Genomic DNA, 18079 nt, shown 5'->3' on the forward strand with positions numbered 1-18079 from the left:
TTCTTTCGTTAACTGTGTTCAAAAGGCATAGTTCCTTTTGGTTATATTTATAGAGTTGGCTACACTTGTATAAATATTTCTTGTAACACATACTCTACTAAATATCTGCCGGCGTATATTATCAGATTGATATTATTATGCTTGTACTTGTATGGCATTATGGCTCCTGATTCAAAAGAAGAACGGTATTTCTATTTTAATACCTTAGCCATTTTATTAAAAGCAGTCCAAAATGAACGTACGACGATAGATCTTCGAAATGAAGCATCAGTTTATGGAATTGTAGAGCACACAGATGCGTGAGTAATTTTCCGTTATATGTTATCATTATTGACCTAGGACTATTTAAATTTTTTGCTTTTTTGCAGTTACATGAATATTGTAATGAGAGATTGCATCTTCACAGACCCTAGGGGAGACTCGTACAGTTACGACATGTTCTTTGTGCAAGCAAGAAATATCCGGTTCGTTCATATTCCACCAAAAGTAAGTACTTTTAAAATATAAGTCCTACTGTAACATTTTAGTTTAATTACAGTACATGATATTTAATATTTGATAATGATATTGTAAATGAATACGAGTCAACTTTATTTTATTGCAATTGTCGAATGTATATTGTACGTTGTACATTATTTAAGATATGCTCTTTTAAGTTCATTAAACTTATTATTGTATGAAAATTTTATGTAAAATTTCTTATGGGATAAGTATCACAAAATATAAGTATCACTTTGTTGTCGCGTTTCTGCGTATTATTATTGTGTTGTCTAGGTACTTTTGAAGTCATGGGTTGCTTATATATCAGATAACAGAAAGTTAAAGTATAAATTTAGAATAACTTTATCTTTGTGTAAACATTGTTTCTTTACTAATAAAAATAGTTGTGTATGTAGTATGTGTTAAGTGCTTTAGTTATATATGAACATATACATACAAATAAATAAGACAAATGATAAAATCTTGGAATCTGCTTTACAAATCATTAGCATCTTATTCACAAATGCAAAGTATTTTGTGGTATAACACTGGTGACAAATTAAAATTTTTCACACATTTTCGGACTCATATAAATTTGAAATATTATTCTACAACAGCCTCAATTACTCCATCAACACAAGTCAACATGAGTGCATTTAAGTTCCTTGATTATGACTGTATTGGATTTGATTTAGACAATACACTGTTACGTTATAATGTGACAAACATGGTACACTTGATATATGAAACTTTAGCCAATTATTTAGTTACAGAAAAGGGGTACAATTCTAAATATTTGTTAAAGCCATTAGAAGATAAAGATTTAGATTTTATGCAAAAAGGATTATTCTTAGATTTTGAAAGAGGAAATATACTTAGAATAAATGCTGATGGTGTAATTCAAAGAGCATGTCATGGAAGTAATCTATTAAGTACTGAGGAAATCAAAAAGATATACCCTGAGCAGAGATGGGAGATTATAGATGTTTTTTGTAATGACATGTTATCCACATGGAACGGTCCTTTATCAATGAAAATGAGAAGTTTATTAGATTATTTTGATGTTCCTTCATCTCTTGTTTTTGCAAGATTAATAGATACACTTGACGAAGAACAAGGAGGACCTTTGAATGCATATAATGTTTGGCCTAACATGTTGGATGGATTGATTGAAATGTTTAACAGAGATCATTTTAAAATGAACAGAGGGTATTTTTTTCCTAGCCTCAGAGAGAATCCTCATAAATATATGTATAAATGTACTGCAAGAACTATAACATGGCTTCAAGAATTAAAAAGACATCGTATTACTTTCCTTATCACTGGATCAAATGTTGATTTTGTTGATTTTAATGCTACTTATGCTCTTGGAGAAGATTGGAAATCTCTATTTGATATTGTAATTTGTTATGCAAAGAAACCTGCTTTTTTCACTGAAAAACGTCCTTTTCTTGATATTGTAAATAATGAAGAAGGTAATAATATCATAGAAAGTAAAGATTTAAAACGAGGTGGTATATATAGTCAAGGTAATTGGGAAGGACTTACTGAATTCCTTAAAAATATATGTGGAAAACAAAATCCTCGTTATATATATATTGGTGATAATCTTTTGCAAGATATTTATGTACCAAATTCATATGTACAATGTGATACAGTAGCTGTAACTGAGGAACAAATGTCTGAGGGAATGGTTCATCAAAACTTATCACATCCCAATGAAAAAGTATTAAATTCAACATTTTGGGGCTCTTATTTTTGTTTAAAAGATTCTAACATTAATATGGACTCATTATGGGGACATGTTATAAAAAAATACTCCAAACTTTGCATACCTGATATAGATTTAATAGCTCAACAGCCATTAGAAGAATCTTACTTATGTTTTTATAAAGATGGAAAGAAATATGATGGATATTATCCTGCAGTACCGCTTAGTATATCTACGTTTTAAATTCATAAATTTATCCCCAATTTATTAACTTCCAAACCAAAATTTTGTAGTTTTATGTTAACTTGCATGCTATAACATATTAGTACCATATTTATAATATATTCTTAATTCAAGATACGTATTATACCAGCTATCAAGGAACAATTGCAACATTTGCTAGTGCATAAGAGGGACCTAACACGTACTAAACGTACATTTAAATCAAAACATACTGAACAAAAACAACGAGAAGGGCTAGCAGCAGTGGAGAAAATTTTAGAAGATAGAAAAAAGGCAGAACAGAAATTGAACAAAAGTGAAATTAATTAATAACAAATTGATAATTTTATATTTTTATTAACAATTACATTTTTCATTTACGAAAATAACTTCTATTTAAACCTACATTGCATAATATAGTGAACAAGTTTAGCATAAAAATGATTGTTTTGTACAAATTGTAAGTACAGTTGCCAATAACTGATATATAAGTAAATATAGACAAAGTAAATTTAGTTAATTATATTAGTCAACACCTTATTATAATGATACAAAATAAAAAGTATTATAAAAGCATGTCCTCAACTTTCTATTATGGCCTTGCATATTTTTTTAGGATAATATTAATTAATATTTGTTGTAATAATATTTAAACTTTCAATGATTTAATAAATGTGTAATAAAATCAATATTTCATCATAATAATCCAAGAAGATAATAAAAATCTTATGTGACACACTCACATAGTATTTTGTTGCAAAATAATAATGCACAAGTATTAATTGAAATGTAATACCTATTTGGATAAAGTATTTGTTATTTTCTTTGAACAGCAATTGCTATTCCCATTCCTCCACCAATACATAAGGCTGCAACACCTTTGTTTCCACCAATTCTTTCTAAGGAATGCAATAGAGTTACTAATACTCTAGTACCTGTAACAGAACATGGATTAACAAGAATACTACAAGTATATAATATTTTCGATTATTCTGATTTTGCTGTCATACCAGATGCACCAATAGGATGCCCTAAAGCAATAGCTCCGCCGTTTATATTAACTTTGTTAGGATTTAAACCAAGAGTTTTTACGCAAGCTATGGCTTGCGCTGCGAAAGCTTCATTTAATTCATATAAATCTACTTCTTCTTTTGTCCACTTTGCTTTTTGTAACTAAAATATTCATCTCCTTCATTACATGAATTTACATATCGCAACTAAACTTTATCTACTAACCACTAACTCAACTGCTGGCACAGGACCTATGCCCATAATTCTTGGTTCCACTCCAGCTTCAGCTACTGCAACAATTTTAGCTAATGGGGAAAGTCCTTTTTGCATAGCAGTATCCGCAGACATAAGAACTACTGCTGCTGCTCCATCATTGATGCCAGAAGCATTGCCAGCTGTAACTGTACCTTTAGCCTGGCAATGTATAATTATTATATGATAAAGTATTCCAATTTATGAAAAAGATATGTAATTAGTCATACTTCCAAAAATGCAGGTTTTAATTTTTGAAGACTTTCTACAGTTGTTCCAAACTTAGGATATTCATCTTTATCCACAATAATAGGTTCTTTTCCAGTAGGTACAGTTACAGGAATGATTTCCTTGGAAAAATAGCCTGCAGTCATTGCAGCTTCTACCTTCTGTTGAGATTTAGCTGCATATTCATCCTGTTCTTTTCTACTTATAGTGTAGTCTTTAGAAATATTTTCAGCTGTACATATATATATATACATATATATATATTCAAAAAATTATACAATCGTAATACAATAATTTTTATATGATAGAGATGTATTAATTACAATCTATACCTGTTACTCCCATGTGAATTCCATGAAATGCATCTATCAAGCCATCGATTAATAAAGTGTCCATTAAATTACAATCTCCAATTTTTACGCCTTTTCTGAGGTGTAATACATGGCAAGATTGACTCATACTTTCTTGACCACCGGCTACAACTATTTGGTTCTCTCCAGCTTTTATAGATAAGTAACCATTCAAGACTGCCCTAAAGACATGTATTTTTTGTAAAATTTATTCAGAACATATTGCAACATATGGAATAAGTTAAAAATTAGAAGAATTTTATTAAAATACTCCTTTTACTATGACAACATTATATAAAGTACTGACATGCATGATGTAATGTGATCAAGAGAAGATCAAGGTTTTTTAAAAAAGTTGTGGTCATGAAGTAATAACATGCATGATATTGTACAACTAAATAAGGTTTGAATTGCAAAACTGCATTTACTTTAAACCTGAACCACATAGCATGTTAATTAGGTAAGCAGGTACAGATATAGGAAGACCAGCTTTCATTGCTGCTTGTCTTGCTGGATTTTGTCCTTGACCTGCAGTCAATACCTGTAAAATGAAGTCTCGCATATATTTTAAAATAATTAATTTTATTATGTTTATGCTCAGCTATTAATATATCAAAAAATTTATATCTTATCTTATCTTTATACATTATCTTATATGTTATCACAAGTTTCTTTGTAGATTTAGGAATTAGTATTTGATTAATGTTTGACAAAAAATACTTACGTATTGAATAATTTAAAATAATTAGTGCATATAAACATCAAAGTTAATTATAATTACAAATTACCTGTCCTAGTATTACTTCAGAAACATCCACAGGTTTAATATGAGCTCTTTCAAGACTCTCTTTAATAACTATACTTCCTAGATCTGATGCTTTCAATGATGATAAAGAACCACAGAACGATCCTAAAAATAATGAAGCATTTTATAAAATAATAAGAAAATCTATAATAGAAATTAATTGATTAATGTCCTAATGATTTTATGTTATATGGTAGAGGCAATAAGAATAAAATACAGAAATAAAAGCAATATAAAAGTAATGAAATAATATAAAAATAAAAAAATATATAAATTAGCAATATCATAATAATATGCTTATGATTTGTATACAATTTTTGCATTTTAGATCAATATTATTTAAGAAAAATGATATGAATAATTTTGTCACGAATGTGCAGATGTATGATGTATTTTTAAATGAAAAGGTATCTAATTTGTTAGAATATAACTAAAACAGCAAGAAGACAGTACGTGATGTGCTTTTATAATGAAACACGCTTTTATTACGTATAACAAAAATTATTGCGAATTGAAAATTTCAGTGTATAATGACATTTAAACTAAGTTATTAGTATATTATAGAATAAATGTTATTATTTTCAATCGTTATATCATTCAAACTTGTAAGGAATAAATTTATACCTATAGGTGTTCTGACCGCCGATATTATTACAACGTCGTTATTACTCATGTTGAAAACTTATTAAAAAATACGTGTAGACCTGTGAAGAACTGAACGAAGACTACCGCCACGATCCAATATAACGGAAATAAGTTAGAAGAAGTATTATATAGTAATATATGCCAGTAACGGCTTATTGAAAGTGTGTCAATCGAAATGTAGGCACATTCTTAGGTAGATAGTTCCGTGTGTGTCTCAATGAATGTTTTTTAATACTTTTAAATTAATATGACAATGAAAATTAGTATTACTGTAATCAAGTTGCAATCAATTATCAAATTAATTATTTTATTATATTTTACTTCGCTATTTGAACGAGCACTTTATTTGATTTATATCGGAACCTCTACTGTCTTAGATGTGATACGTTCCTGACCAACGTCATCGGCTGACTGACTTCTAATTCGGCGTACAGGTGGCGCTGAACCACCAATCGTGGTGTCGTGGTGGTGCTCGTTTGTTTTTACCCAGCGTGCATTGTGAATAGTGACTGGTGCTAAGATGGCCGACAACAAGGAGGAGATTTCGGAGCTCGTCGAAAAGCGAGGTATTTATTACAGTTGCTCGATTTATTTTTTGTGATCACCGTTTAGAATAAAAGCTCGATACACGGCGAACGTGTCGGTGATCTCGGACAGACGATATGATCCGTAGTTGCGATAAAAATCACGCCATCTGCACGCACGGTGTTCAGGAGGAATGATCGCGAAAATCGACGTGAATATACTAACGAATCGGGCCTGTTTCCCGTGTCTCTCGCGATATTCACGTTATTCACGGATAGTTAACCTAGGTTACGTTGACAGGAACGTGTCTGACAACGCGACGTCATGTTCAACCGGAGCCAAACATGCCACTTTTTGACAGGCTACGTGCACATTCGGTTGCACGATACCCTTTGTACAGTGTTCAGTACGTGCGAGCAGACAGAATACCGTGCTCGTTCTCGTGTGTCCGCCTAAGCGCTATGCTTGTTACTCATTAAGGTCATACGCCGACGGCCTTGCAATTCGCACCGTCGTTGAAGTAATCTCACTCGAGATTACCGTTATCTCTTACCGCGAATTTATTGCCGGTTGATTCGTCTATAACACCTACCGATTCTCTAGCGTGCGCGTGTTGTCTATGGGTTAGGTTTTCAATCGTGGTATTTGGGAACATCAGCAACGGGAAGCGAACGTTCCAATGGTTTCGGAGGTGCAACGTGGTTAGATCGTAGTCGGCTAGTAATAAATGCACGATGTCACTATAAATTTTTCTTTGACAGAAATATCTCTATGATCGATTGCCGTTACGTGACACTTGATGTATCGCCAACGTTTACATACTGTTTGATTTGCACATTTTCTTGTTTTCAACTTTGATAAGAGTACGATAATTACGCGCACATTGAGATAGTTCTTAGCTTTGTTTTGATATCGGGGAAAATTACTGTGTATAGTAACACGTGGTGTATCTTTCGACAATTTAGCAATCTACTACTGTATATAGAGCAATAACCGTTTGATTCCTAATCTTCGTTTCTTCGGTCTAATGTATGTTTATCAAATTATTGCGTGTTTAATATTGTCATTTGTGAATGTATGTATATGTAAATTAGCGAACCAGTCATTTACTCGATACGTGATTATTGTTTATCGGCATTCCATTAGCTTCCACCGTATATCGATCGTTGTTTCTCTATCTTTCAATGGGTAATTCTTTCTTTTTTTCCTGGGAACGAAATTTTTAAACATAAATCGTATACGGATGATAGAGTAGAACGATCAACCGGCGCGATTAGCCTCGCACAGTGATCAATCGTGATTTCTGCTCGTCTCTGCTACATAATGCGATTAACTGTTACATGCGTCGCGGTATTATGCGGCTAGTCCTGCACCCGTGTGCCTCGGTGCTCATCGAACCAGTTCCCATGCGTCTTTATTAGAATTTTCTTGTGGACATCTCTTCTTGGCTCTGCTTTTAACATGGATCAGTTCTAGCGTACATCTTGGTGGAGACCAAGGATATCGGCGAGCAATTAATTTCGGCATGAATTCTAAGATGTGGCGCTCCTAGACCTCGCGTGACTCTGTTCCTCCGTTCCTCGCAATATTTTTCCGTTTAATATCCGCTAAATCCATTCGGCTACTTCTTTGTCGTTGTTCGTTCCACTGATATTCCAGAAATATCGCGATGATAACGATCTTATGCAGACTAACGGATCAATATTCTAGCTAAGTATTTTACTCGTGTGCCGTTTCAATTTTCCTAGCGAGTCACGCGTGCTCTGGTTATGCATTTATTGTTGATTTTTTGAAATATGTATTATATGCTTGATGCTATTATTCTTTTGTATTTTTTAAGTTTCTTAACGATGCCATGTATAATGCAATATTCAAATCGAGATATACTGATAGTTAATCTTAGGGCTTGGAAAGAAAATATTTGAATTCAAATTATTTGTATATGAAACAATTTTAATTATCCGCTTTACAATCTTTATGAAATCTTTATCTTTATGAAATCTAAAACCCTATCGTTGGATCGTATCGGTCAGCTGACGTTAGATACGTACATACTCTTGGTGGGAATTTTAACGGCTGTTGTTCATTCAATGCTAGTTTACGAATGCACATGTTTCCGGTTTTATTGGAAACCAAATATTAGTTACTCTAATAACGTAGGTTTTCCAAATTGTTCTCGGTGTTCATCTGCACGTGATACCAGGTATTCATTTATGTTCGTATATTGCGTAGGAAGGTCTACGAACCGCGAGCGAATAGTTCGAAAATAAGGTCGTCGGGTTTATGAGTCGGTTGCGTTCTCAATTTTACTAATAGCCTGGTTAATAATCGCCACATAAATTATCTTTTTCCGGCTTGGAGGAAGATATTAGAATATTTAACTTTATCCATTTTAAAATTTCTCGTGACACAAATATCTTAGTTTTTTAAATCGAAGGCTACAGGAGAAGTTTTTATTTTTCATAGAGAACTTTTAAAATTCATTATATTATACATTATGTTACCAAAATTGTAGCTCTTCAGAATTTTAAAAATGTATCTCACCATCGTGTTAATCAGCTATTTTTAAAATATAGTTAATAGCTTGTTTCCATCTCCAATTATGCCGTATTAAAATCTTTACATAGCGGTATTAAGATCAGGAAATCAACAAAAATGTACTCATCGATGTATCCTTTCTTGTAATATTCAATTTATCCACGACCTGCAATAACCTAATCGAGGGAATAGTTAATTAGCGAATAGACCGTCTAAGTTTAAATCACGGTCCAGCGATCTGATTGATCAAATTTGTTCTTCCTAATTAGCGGTAACGAATGCAGAATTATACACAATTAAATCATAATCCGAAATTACCATCCGACCCCGTTAGCGGTTGCATGAATGTCAGGAGTATTATGTGAGGCACGAGTACTCGTATTATAATATGAACGTGACTTTCCACGCGGTGATGCGGCGTCAATAAACGAAGCCTCGATAGATATTCTTCGCTGATCTGCTCTATTTGCCGTCCCATCCGTGCGCATGGTACGTGCTGGCAATAGCAAAAACAACGCGATATCGAACGTCTTTTATATTTTCTATTAATATTTGCCTCTATACACATACACATTTAGTACAGTTTGCACGCGAGTCGAATACGCACAGACAGCCTTTGAAATGTCAGCAGATCTCTACGCATTGGTTTCCTCATTTTCCTGTGTGTTTCGATATTTTCTCTAACATAAATAAGCTATGAGCCGGTCACAGGATGCAACAGATGACGGAGGATACTCAAGTAGGTTGCATTTATTTATTCGTGGTGGCGTAGAACCGCGTTCGGTAACGGTACATCATTGTTTTGGCGTGGTCAGAAGCCGCGTTTTCAACGTCAAGCCACGATGTAGTAACCGCTGAAATAACTTTTCTCCCTATTTCAATCCCGTTCTCGGTTCCGTTCATTTTTTTTTATCCCTCCGATTCGTACACATCGTACGCATCCTTAAACGAGCAAATTATCGACTTTCGAGGGCTCGACAGCGTGCGTGCTGCAAATGATGCTCCTCGTCTCGTTCCACTTTAGTGGTTCGAATGGTTGGTACGCGCGAAAGTACGCGCCAGTTACTATTAAGCAGAATCGCTGATAATCTGTCCTTTCGTTCTGACATGTAAATAGACGCTTTTCATTCAGGCCCATTGACGAGCCTTATCTTTGTTCCGCCTATGTATTTTCTTCCTTTGATACGCAAGATCAGTGTTTTGTTTGAAATTCATGGTTCATTTCGTGACATTCACCGTCCTAGCCTAGATATCGTGTAATATTTAGGACGAACGGGGAACGAGGAGCGTACGGTGTCCTTGTGTCGTGTAAAGTTTCGATGGTTTGCCACGGCCACGTGAGGGATGGTATAAACAGGAAACGATGCAGAACGTTTTAAATTAGTCGGCATTTGTCCGACACTGAATCGGTAAAGGAAGGGGAGGCTCTAGCTCTGACCGTTTAATAAATCGTCCCATTCTATTGATAAGTACCTAGTCCGGGGAGACGTGGCGCAGTTCCACGCTCGTTCTTCGTGCTTTAGTAGAATCAATATCGTGCCCTCTCTTTGTTGTCCTGTGCGAATGCGATCTCTACGACTTTGTTCTATAACTTACTTTGCCGCGTTCGATCTTCGATGATATCTTCGTGTTTTCCAACGAATACACCGTATGTTATAGTCCTTAGACACACAAGGTATTATTGCACTGATCTAAATCAGCGCTTCGTTCTAGCTGCTCCATACGAGATGACCATACTAATTACGAGTGTAACGCTGCGCTATGTAATATGCACTAATTATTTTAACACCGTTACGTAATCGTTGACCGAACACCGTTTTCGATCAGCATTTCCTGCCTTGCTCTAGACGTTTCTCTGAAGATCTCTCGGTGTGGCGAGAGAAAAAAGCGAAACTCGCGAGATAATCACGGTAGTAATTAAGACTGTAATTGTAAGCGTCGATAACGAGTTATAACGAATTCGATTTTTTACGCACCGTTTCGACATTCTGCTTTATGTTTTAACATCGCAATCTTTGCTCACGGTTGCGTCGTTATATTAGTCTACGTTAAGTTATGCCAAGTTAATAATTCGCTTTGTAATTCGTAGTATTATAATATTTTACTATTTGATAGATTCTCCGTGCATTTTTCGTACTTCCAACTTGTTTGTTTCGTACAATGGACACGTACTTTAGTATTGTTGCGACAAATTTATCCACCACAATGTATACTTCTTTTGTTTCGATATCGAATCTCAACGGAAAGTTGCTTCGTCACCGAACGATTTTTATGGAGAAGAACCAATACGTCCTCGTTTACATATAGATAGCTTACCTTTCGAGCAAATGATCATCTCGATAGTCTTGAGCTTCGTTAATTTAGTAAAATTTAATCTCGCGTTAGCCTTCTACTTAAATGTTTTCGAAATTAATTGGACGTTCTTGAAATATATTGTCAAGAACGTTTTCACAAGTCGTGTCACGATCCTTCTGTACATAAGTAAACAGAATACACTACGTACGTTTCAAATATATGCAGTATTTTCCGCTAAATATAGATATTAAGTTATTCCATAAATTCTTCTTCGCTCCTATGTTTATAAACATGAGTAGTGTTTAGCAACGCTACAAACCGTACTTCTACTGTAAAACTTATATACAGAGTTCCATAATAATAGACCTCGTATAATCAGATAACTGTTAATAACGTATTAACTTATTATTTATTTATATTGACAATTATTTGTAATTCGTGGCTTAATAGACTTAATCGAGGCGCTGGTTACGTAAGTTGATTTTTTTATCTCGCCTATCATACCAGTTCTTCGAGTATCATCGCGACCGTGGTAAAAATTCAACGTCACGATTCGCTCGATTTGTTCGCGATCGAAGTGTATTCGATATCAATGTGTCTGGCCAGATAAGATGATTATCGATGTCATTTCTACAGAAAGTAGAAAGAACCGCTGACTTCGGTGCATAGAAGAACGAGCAAATTGGCTGTTCGTACGATTTATTACGGCTTAAATTGGCGCATGCGTCACACAGTGTACGTGACTAACCGGAACTTTCCTTCCACGGTAACGCACGTGGATCATGCGGTATGCAGCGTGGATGCGATCTCTTGACGGCCAGGCCCCACGAGAAATCGCCGGAGAAAAGTTCGATGTCTCTCGAGAAACCCATATACTCCACGTTTTCACGTGTTGCGTCTGTTCAACTGGGACTTAATTTTGACGATTTCTGTGTCATTGGCCCACTGTATTCGTTCATTACTCCTTGGAACGAAATTGTATGATCGCACAACTGCGGACAGATTTCGCGCTCGTTAAATATAAAATAGGAACTATACATATAACGGTAAGATGGAAATAATAGCAATTTAACGCTATAATCACTGTCATTTAATTTACTGCCCACTTAGAGATTAAAATATGTATAATTAAATAGGAATTTATACAAATTTCGTAGCTTTGATGGGAGTTTTAATACGAGTATCTTTTTAACCAGTTAATTCCGTTCGACGTGTATACTCGTGGCGTAAAATAAAAAATTACTATTTACTAAAAAAACTCAAAATTTGCTTAAAAAGAAAGTTTGATTATTTGATTATCCCCTTTGGTATATCGGTTATGCTCGGTTATAACGTACTGCTTTTTATAAATTGAGTTGATTATTTTCCCCAATGCATCGGCTATTCCTCAAATTGTTTTGTGTACTTTATAATTTGTTGGCAATTTTTAAGTTCTTAATAACAATACCTCTCTTGAATAATGATTCGTTAATATTTTATCCAATAAAAATATAATCCTTCCTTTTTTTGCTTTTTTCTTAAAATTTATGATAGGAGCATTTACTCTGCGGTCGACGTGTATACCCGTCATTGTTTTATTTTACTTGCGCACTCCGTAAAGGAGTTTTCAAACTGAACTTTGCAGTTAATACAATAGGTTAAATCGAAAAAAAATATATGTATATACATTTAATGCTTTACATTCGTTGAAAAGCAACGAAAATGTATAGAATTATGTAATAATTTTGAGAAAATAATAATCAGATTAACACGACCAGGATCTCTTAAACTTTGGTTCTCTCTCAACTCTTCAACGATTCTGTTTCTCAATCATATGCGCTCTTGGAGACCTCACACGTACAACATATATTCTTGCCACGTGCAGCCAAATTTCCACCATGGGCCCTGGTCTATTCGTGTTTTCTCCGAATCGTGTCGCTCTTGCCATCACTATTCTGGCAGAAACATCCTCTCTATTCTCAATCATTCGTCATCCACACGAATTCTTACTTCCTCGAGACGATCTTGAAGCGAAAGGTTAGTAAAAGTTTGCCTTATCATTGCAATATGTACTGTTTGCAGAGGGTGATTCAGAAGAATGTTGGGAAATTTACAACGGTCTTAATCAAGTTCCATTTAACCTACGCTTTATCGATTATATGTCTGAGTGTGTACACGATTATCTAGTCGATTAAGCTAGTATCGATTTAAAATGACTGTGAAACTGGTAGTAACTTTGACATGGAATGTGAAAATAGCGGGAATTTGAATAAATTCGAGTCTTAGGAATAGGCTCAGCTGGAGATCACGGATTTTAAGGAATAATAAATATTTCTAAAAACTTTGGTTTATACGTTGTCCAAATAATGCATCACAGAGGAAATCATATTTTTTGTCAAAATTCTGCGTGACTGTTATGTTTCGGAAAGTTTGGATATCGCGCGTCACTGAAGCTAGTTCGCGTTACGTAAGTTATATTTAGGGAAAGCTGAATAAGAGTGGCGATTTGAACGTGTTAGCCTACGAACCTCAGGCATGCGATAATTATAGTCTCGCTGGTGGATAGTCAGAATGTGAATAGAAGAAGCATTTGCGTTATATTCGAGCATACTTAACTTCAATGTACAAATATTTTTCTCCGACAACGCGACGTTTTGTTTAAAATCGATGTATATATATATATATCGTGCACGATATATATTTCGTTAGGGCTGGCGATACAAAATTCCTAGGAATCGTAAAACCGTCCAGATGTCGCGTGTCGTAGGGACGGGGCCACGGTTCTCCAACTTTTAGGTGCTTCCTGCGCGCGTTCTTGACGCATTGCTTGACTCAGTCGTTGGCACGTTGCCTGTTTAGTGTCGTCACACGATGTCCCAGGGCTCGACTGAAAAAAGAGGAGCTGCCTGCATCCGCAGACGGTACGCAACCTTCGTACCTTCTGTATGCATCCTTCCCTCGTCTTCCTATAGCACTCGGTCTAACAGAAATTCCTCCAGTAATATTCTGCCTTGAATTATCTCAATTGGCTTTTTCCGTAACCTTTCCAATGTATGGTGCATATGGGTAACGCTAGAGAGGGCTAACGCGTCCTTCGAACAGTGCAGGGGCGATTTAAGAAACTTACAACAATTAATTTACTTTGTTAGAAACTCAGGATAATGTATTGGAATATAACGAATAAATACATCGAAAGTTTCTATTCGTTGTGTGCTACTCGATCGAGTATTAGATTCTTAGACTTTTGGCAATTTTAATAGCCCATCGAAGAATTATAAATGTTTCTCGTTTATTAGAGAATCGATAGTTGTTCTATGCGTCGTATGATTTCGCTGGAGGCGAAACAATTGTTGAACGGTTCATTGACCCTGGTAGAAATTCAGTTACCTCCGTCTCTAGATATATGTATACGTATGCGTGTGTTTGACGTGCGAGGGGAAAAGTGAATGAGCAGTAGAACATTAAAGGAATTTGTGGATTAATCTATTAAACGGATTCCCTCGTCACTATCGACACTTTTATAATTATAGAATCAATACATAGATACCAAAGAAAATCAGTTTTAGTTGAATTTCAGTTTTTTTAAATGTAAATGGAACGTAATTTGTTTAAAACAAATATGAAACGACGCAGTAAAAAAATAGGACATCTATAAATAAAGAAATTACAGGCGATAGGAAGACAATTCTATTGTTAAATACTTATTTTGTGACCTTCGATCGTTGTCTTCGAGAAAACTGATAGATTAGAAATAGATTAAAGCTATACGGGAAATATTTATGTTTTCGTGGTTCTTGGAGCAGGATTGTGTTGGTTGGTCGGACGCCTGGCGTCGCGACGCAACGACCACGTTGGTACGTTTACTAAGACGGTGAAAGAATCGCGAAGGTGAAGGGGCGGAGTAGAGGTCCGCGAAGCGGTTATGGGGGGTGGAGGTAGCGAAAGAGAGGAAGGGGCAAGCATGGTGCATCGACTCGACATGAGGGAAGGGGGTTGATTCATCGTGGAGGCCGCACTCAGCTTCACGCAGTCGTAGAACGAATCTCGTTCATCGCGATCCTGGACGAGCGGGACGAACCAGTTACGCGTCTTCCACGCGAAAGTCAAGGACGCGAGCCGACGGAATTCCCGCTCTCGCATTCTCGAGACACGCGAGACAATCGAGAAAGTAGTCGTCTGTTGGTATGGCACATGTTCGACGTTATTTTTCGGCGTATGCTACTTGTTCGATTCCGCAAGGAAAGAGGAGACACGGCTTCTTGATCTTTAACCTCGTGCCATTATTTGTTTCTTAAGGAAGAATCGTTTGAAGATCTAAGGTTATCGCGATCTACGAGTTCGTGCTATTTCGGAGAATTATTTGTTCGAATCGATAATGGAAAACGAAGAAACTGTCGGACGTAGAGTTTCTATGATAATATGTGCCTACACGTTATTCTAGGCAGATGATTCATCGTTTACGTTCAATCTGTCTTTAATATTCAATTTGTCCTACTTACCTTTTTCGGTCAATCAGTTGCTGTCATCGGGATTTTTGTCTCCTCTTTCGTCTTGACGAGATATTTCGATTAGTTACAATTGTTATATTCGTCGTCTCGTTCGATTTTAAACGATGTTTGGTGTGAAACAGTTCATCCAGGCAGACTCGTGAGTGCTCACAATGGTCGTGGCGATGCTTGCTGACTACGGTCAATCTGATTTAGGTATGTGATACACAACAAACCTTCGTGTAAATGGATTACCGTTTCTTTTTAACTTAGCTGTTCTATAACGAAATCTAGTTCTCATTTTATACAAATTTCATATCATATCAATTTACATATTCACGCAGTGTGATACAATTATTTTCTCCAATGACACTAAAAGTAACAGAGGCATGATTAATGCAACGTAAGTAGCAAACAAACGTTACATTTCACGTTCCCTGAACGTTTATTATAGGGTAACTTCGTAATGGTGCTATCGATCGTTCGCTAGTTTTTGCAACTGTTCTCTAGCTTCACGTACGTAAAACACACGTACGTTCCTTCTCTCTTTAGAAAATTGCTGAATGTAACGCAAAGTTCATGGAAACACGTGCTAGAAAACACGATCGATATTTTCGAAGAATCTAACTATTCTTTGTATAATAACATGCTAACTGTTCGATAGAAAATGGAGGAAAAAGGTAAAATAATTATACGAACGACCGTTATTGTCAGAGCGGAAGTTTTTACGCAAACTGGTCGAGGAACTTTCAGCTTGAATTCGTCGCGGCGAGTTTGCAATCTCGCAACGTTCAACCGGTCCTATGGATTATTCCGTTAAATTGTACAGAACAGACAACGGTACACGAAACGAGCGTCCTGCCGTTTAATTCGCCGCGATGATAAAAATTCCACGAGCTATTTAGCGCTCCGAACCACCATGACACCAGTGACATTGTTACGAGGCACGAATCACGCAAAGACCTTTTACCGACTAATCGATTTCACGATGAAATTCTTTGTACGTTGCATTGAGAACTGATTTCACGGTGGAACAAAGGCCATATGTCCGTACTCTGTTGTCTCCTTGATATTATGGTGCTTTTTAAGGCGGCAGCAAGGCGAGATCCTTTGTCACGTTTCGACGCGGTTCCGACATGGCTTCCGTGGCTTTCACAACCCGGACACGTGCTTCAGCAATTGACCCGAAATTTTTTTTTTTAACTGTAGAAAGCATGAAAATGGTTCGGTAAACGTGGCGAATCGTTTGATGGGATTAACTAGAAACTAGCGTTCCACTTTAAATGAGTCAAACTAGATGAAATTTTAAAATACAGCTACTTCCTTTTTAGAATCATCCTGTATCTTTTTCATTAGGGATGTCTTTATTTTAAGCAGTAACGTTTGTTCCAATACACTGTCGATTGTCTTTCTAAATTATTCCATAAACAGAAACAAAAACGCAATAATTGCATCAACACGACTGCGTATTGTTAAATGATCAAAATGATGTAGTTTATACGTCAATACCAGCAACAGTGTTAACCACTAAGTTTCTCTCAAATTAAACACTGATCGTGTAATGCAGTAACAAAATTAACAAATTTTATTTGGATTTGTATATTATGTAAATATTAAACGAATCATTGTAAATGAAGCTTAACGAAGTGACCGTACAGATTTGCCAATGAATCATCGCGATTCAGCAGCCAAGCAAACTATCTTGCATTTTGCGTTTGAACGCAAGTTCTTGCTAGCTAAGTGAATCAGTGGTCTCTGGCTCATTGCCCTATGGTCACAACGACACATCGCACGAATAACTCGTAATCCACCCTAGCGATTATTCAAAGACGTCGCACGTGTCCTGCTCGATGAGTGACGCATGGCGCCGCAAGGCGTGTTCATAAGTCGTGGCCTAGGTCAATAACAGAAACCGTACTGCACATTTAAAAAGCCCAAACGTCTCTCTTCCTCCATCCCCGTATATGTTCGTCGTTTGCTCAAAGGAACACGTTTCGTGTCGTTCGTTTGTGCAAGCACAGAATTGGTTGTATCGTTACGTTTACTTAGCATTGTTCTAACGGCTTCAGATCGAAGCACAGCTGGCGCCTTGTTTTCCTTTCTGTTCTGGGCAGGTGAAGATTTTTACATATCGGAAGGCTGTTTCCAAATTTGTGCTTGCATCGTATTCACCCTTCGAATGTGTCAAAAGGCCTCGTGCTCGTGGTATCGTTTCTTGGTACGCACCGTCATGTTTGACGGGTAAAATCAAATATTTGTTCGTTGATTGTCACGATTCGTGGTAGCTTTATCTTGAGACCGGCATCCACCCGTTGCTTACGTGAAACTGCAACGGTGTGTAATTTTATCTTGTCATCGTCATTGTGTATTCGTATTATTATATTTTCTTCACGTAGCTTCTAAATGGATACTCGTCTTTAAGGTTAGAGTTTGAACAGATCAGCTCGCGACCGGATGCTAGCAAGCACACGTAGCACACGCGGTTACACGGAAAGAGCCAGAGCATTCTACGCGTGCATTGTCGCGCCGCGATTCACGGGGCATTGTTCCT

At 36.1% G+C, this 18079-nt stretch overlaps 4 protein-coding genes across 10 annotated transcripts in view; 3 read left to right on the forward strand and 1 right to left on the reverse strand.

Moving 5' to 3' along the window:
- Nucleotides 1-13: 13 nt before the first annotated feature.
- On the forward strand, nt 14-2989 carry LOC126919012 (U7 snRNA-associated Sm-like protein LSm10). The gene is made up of 3 exons (XM_050727695.1): nt 14-299; nt 369-486; nt 2549-2989. The coding sequence occupies exons 1-3, from the start codon at nt 160-162 to the stop codon at nt 2741-2743; spliced, it is 453 nt and encodes a 150-aa protein (XP_050583652.1). The 5' UTR covers nt 14-159; the 3' UTR covers nt 2744-2989.
- Nucleotides 493-2740, forward strand: LOC126918982 (5'-nucleotidase domain-containing protein 1). Its single transcript, XM_050727643.1, has one exon. It carries the CDS (start codon nt 953-955, stop codon nt 2432-2434), a length of 1482 nt encoding a protein of 493 aa, XP_050583600.1. The 5' UTR covers nt 493-952; the 3' UTR covers nt 2435-2740.
- Nucleotides 2744-5845, reverse strand: LOC126918987 (acetyl-CoA acetyltransferase, cytosolic). The gene is made up of 8 exons (XM_050727654.1): nt 5684-5845; nt 5043-5164; nt 4683-4795; nt 4237-4436; nt 3907-4136; nt 3650-3838; nt 3424-3586; nt 2744-3348 (listed from the first exon to the last, which is right to left on the reverse strand). Exons 1-8 carry the CDS (start codon nt 5730-5732, stop codon nt 3230-3232), a joined length of 1185 nt encoding a protein of 394 aa, XP_050583611.1. The 5' UTR covers nt 5733-5845; the 3' UTR covers nt 2744-3229.
- Nucleotides 5846-10436: 4591 nt separating this feature from the next.
- The window catches only part of LOC126918944 (MAP7 domain-containing protein 1-like), a 197569-nt gene continuing 189926 nt past the window's right edge, over nt 10437-18079 (forward strand). For 2 of the 7 annotated variants that reach the window (XM_050727550.1, XM_050727549.1), the window contains exons 1-2: nt 15082-15223; nt 15672-15744. In XM_050727550.1, the coding sequence (XP_050583507.1) occupies nt 15702-15744 (43 nt within the window). In that variant the 5' untranslated portion in view covers nt 15082-15223; nt 15672-15701. Of the gene's footprint in view, nt 10443-12924; nt 13079-15076; nt 15224-15671; nt 15745-18079 lie in introns of those variants that run through there. The other 5 variants (XM_050727537.1, XM_050727541.1, XM_050727555.1 and 2 more) reach the window with 4 other exon arrangements.

Source organism: Bombus affinis, chromosome 7, assembly GCF_024516045.1.
Source record: "Bombus affinis isolate iyBomAffi1 chromosome 7, iyBomAffi1.2, whole genome shotgun sequence".
Taxonomy (NCBI): Eukaryota; Metazoa; Arthropoda; class Insecta; order Hymenoptera; family Apidae; genus Bombus; species Bombus affinis.

Coding starts and splice junctions, on each gene's coding strand:
- LOC126919012 (XM_050727695.1), top strand. CDS start 160: ATGGCTCCTGATTCAAAAGAAGAACGGTATTTCTATTTTAATACCTTA. Junction 300..368: donor ATTGTAGAGCACACAGATGC/GTGAGTAATTTT, acceptor GCTTTTTTGCAG/TTACATGAATATTGTAATGA. Junction 487..2,548: donor TCGTTCATATTCCACCAAAA/GTAAGTACTTTT, acceptor TCTTAATTCAAG/ATACGTATTATACCAGCTAT.
- LOC126918982 (XM_050727643.1), top strand. CDS start 953: ATGATAAAATCTTGGAATCTGCTTTACAAATCATTAGCATCTTATTCA.
- LOC126918987 (XM_050727654.1), bottom strand. CDS start 5,732: ATGAGTAATAACGACGTTGTAATAATATCGGCGGTCAGAACACCTATA. Junction 4,137..4,236: donor AATTCACATGGGAGTAACAG/GTATAGATTGTA, acceptor ATATATGTACAG/CTGAAAATATTTCTAAAGAC. Junction 3,587..3,649: donor TGCCAGCAGTTGAGTTAGTG/GTTAGTAGATAA, acceptor TGAATATTTTAG/TTACAAAAAGCAAAGTGGAC.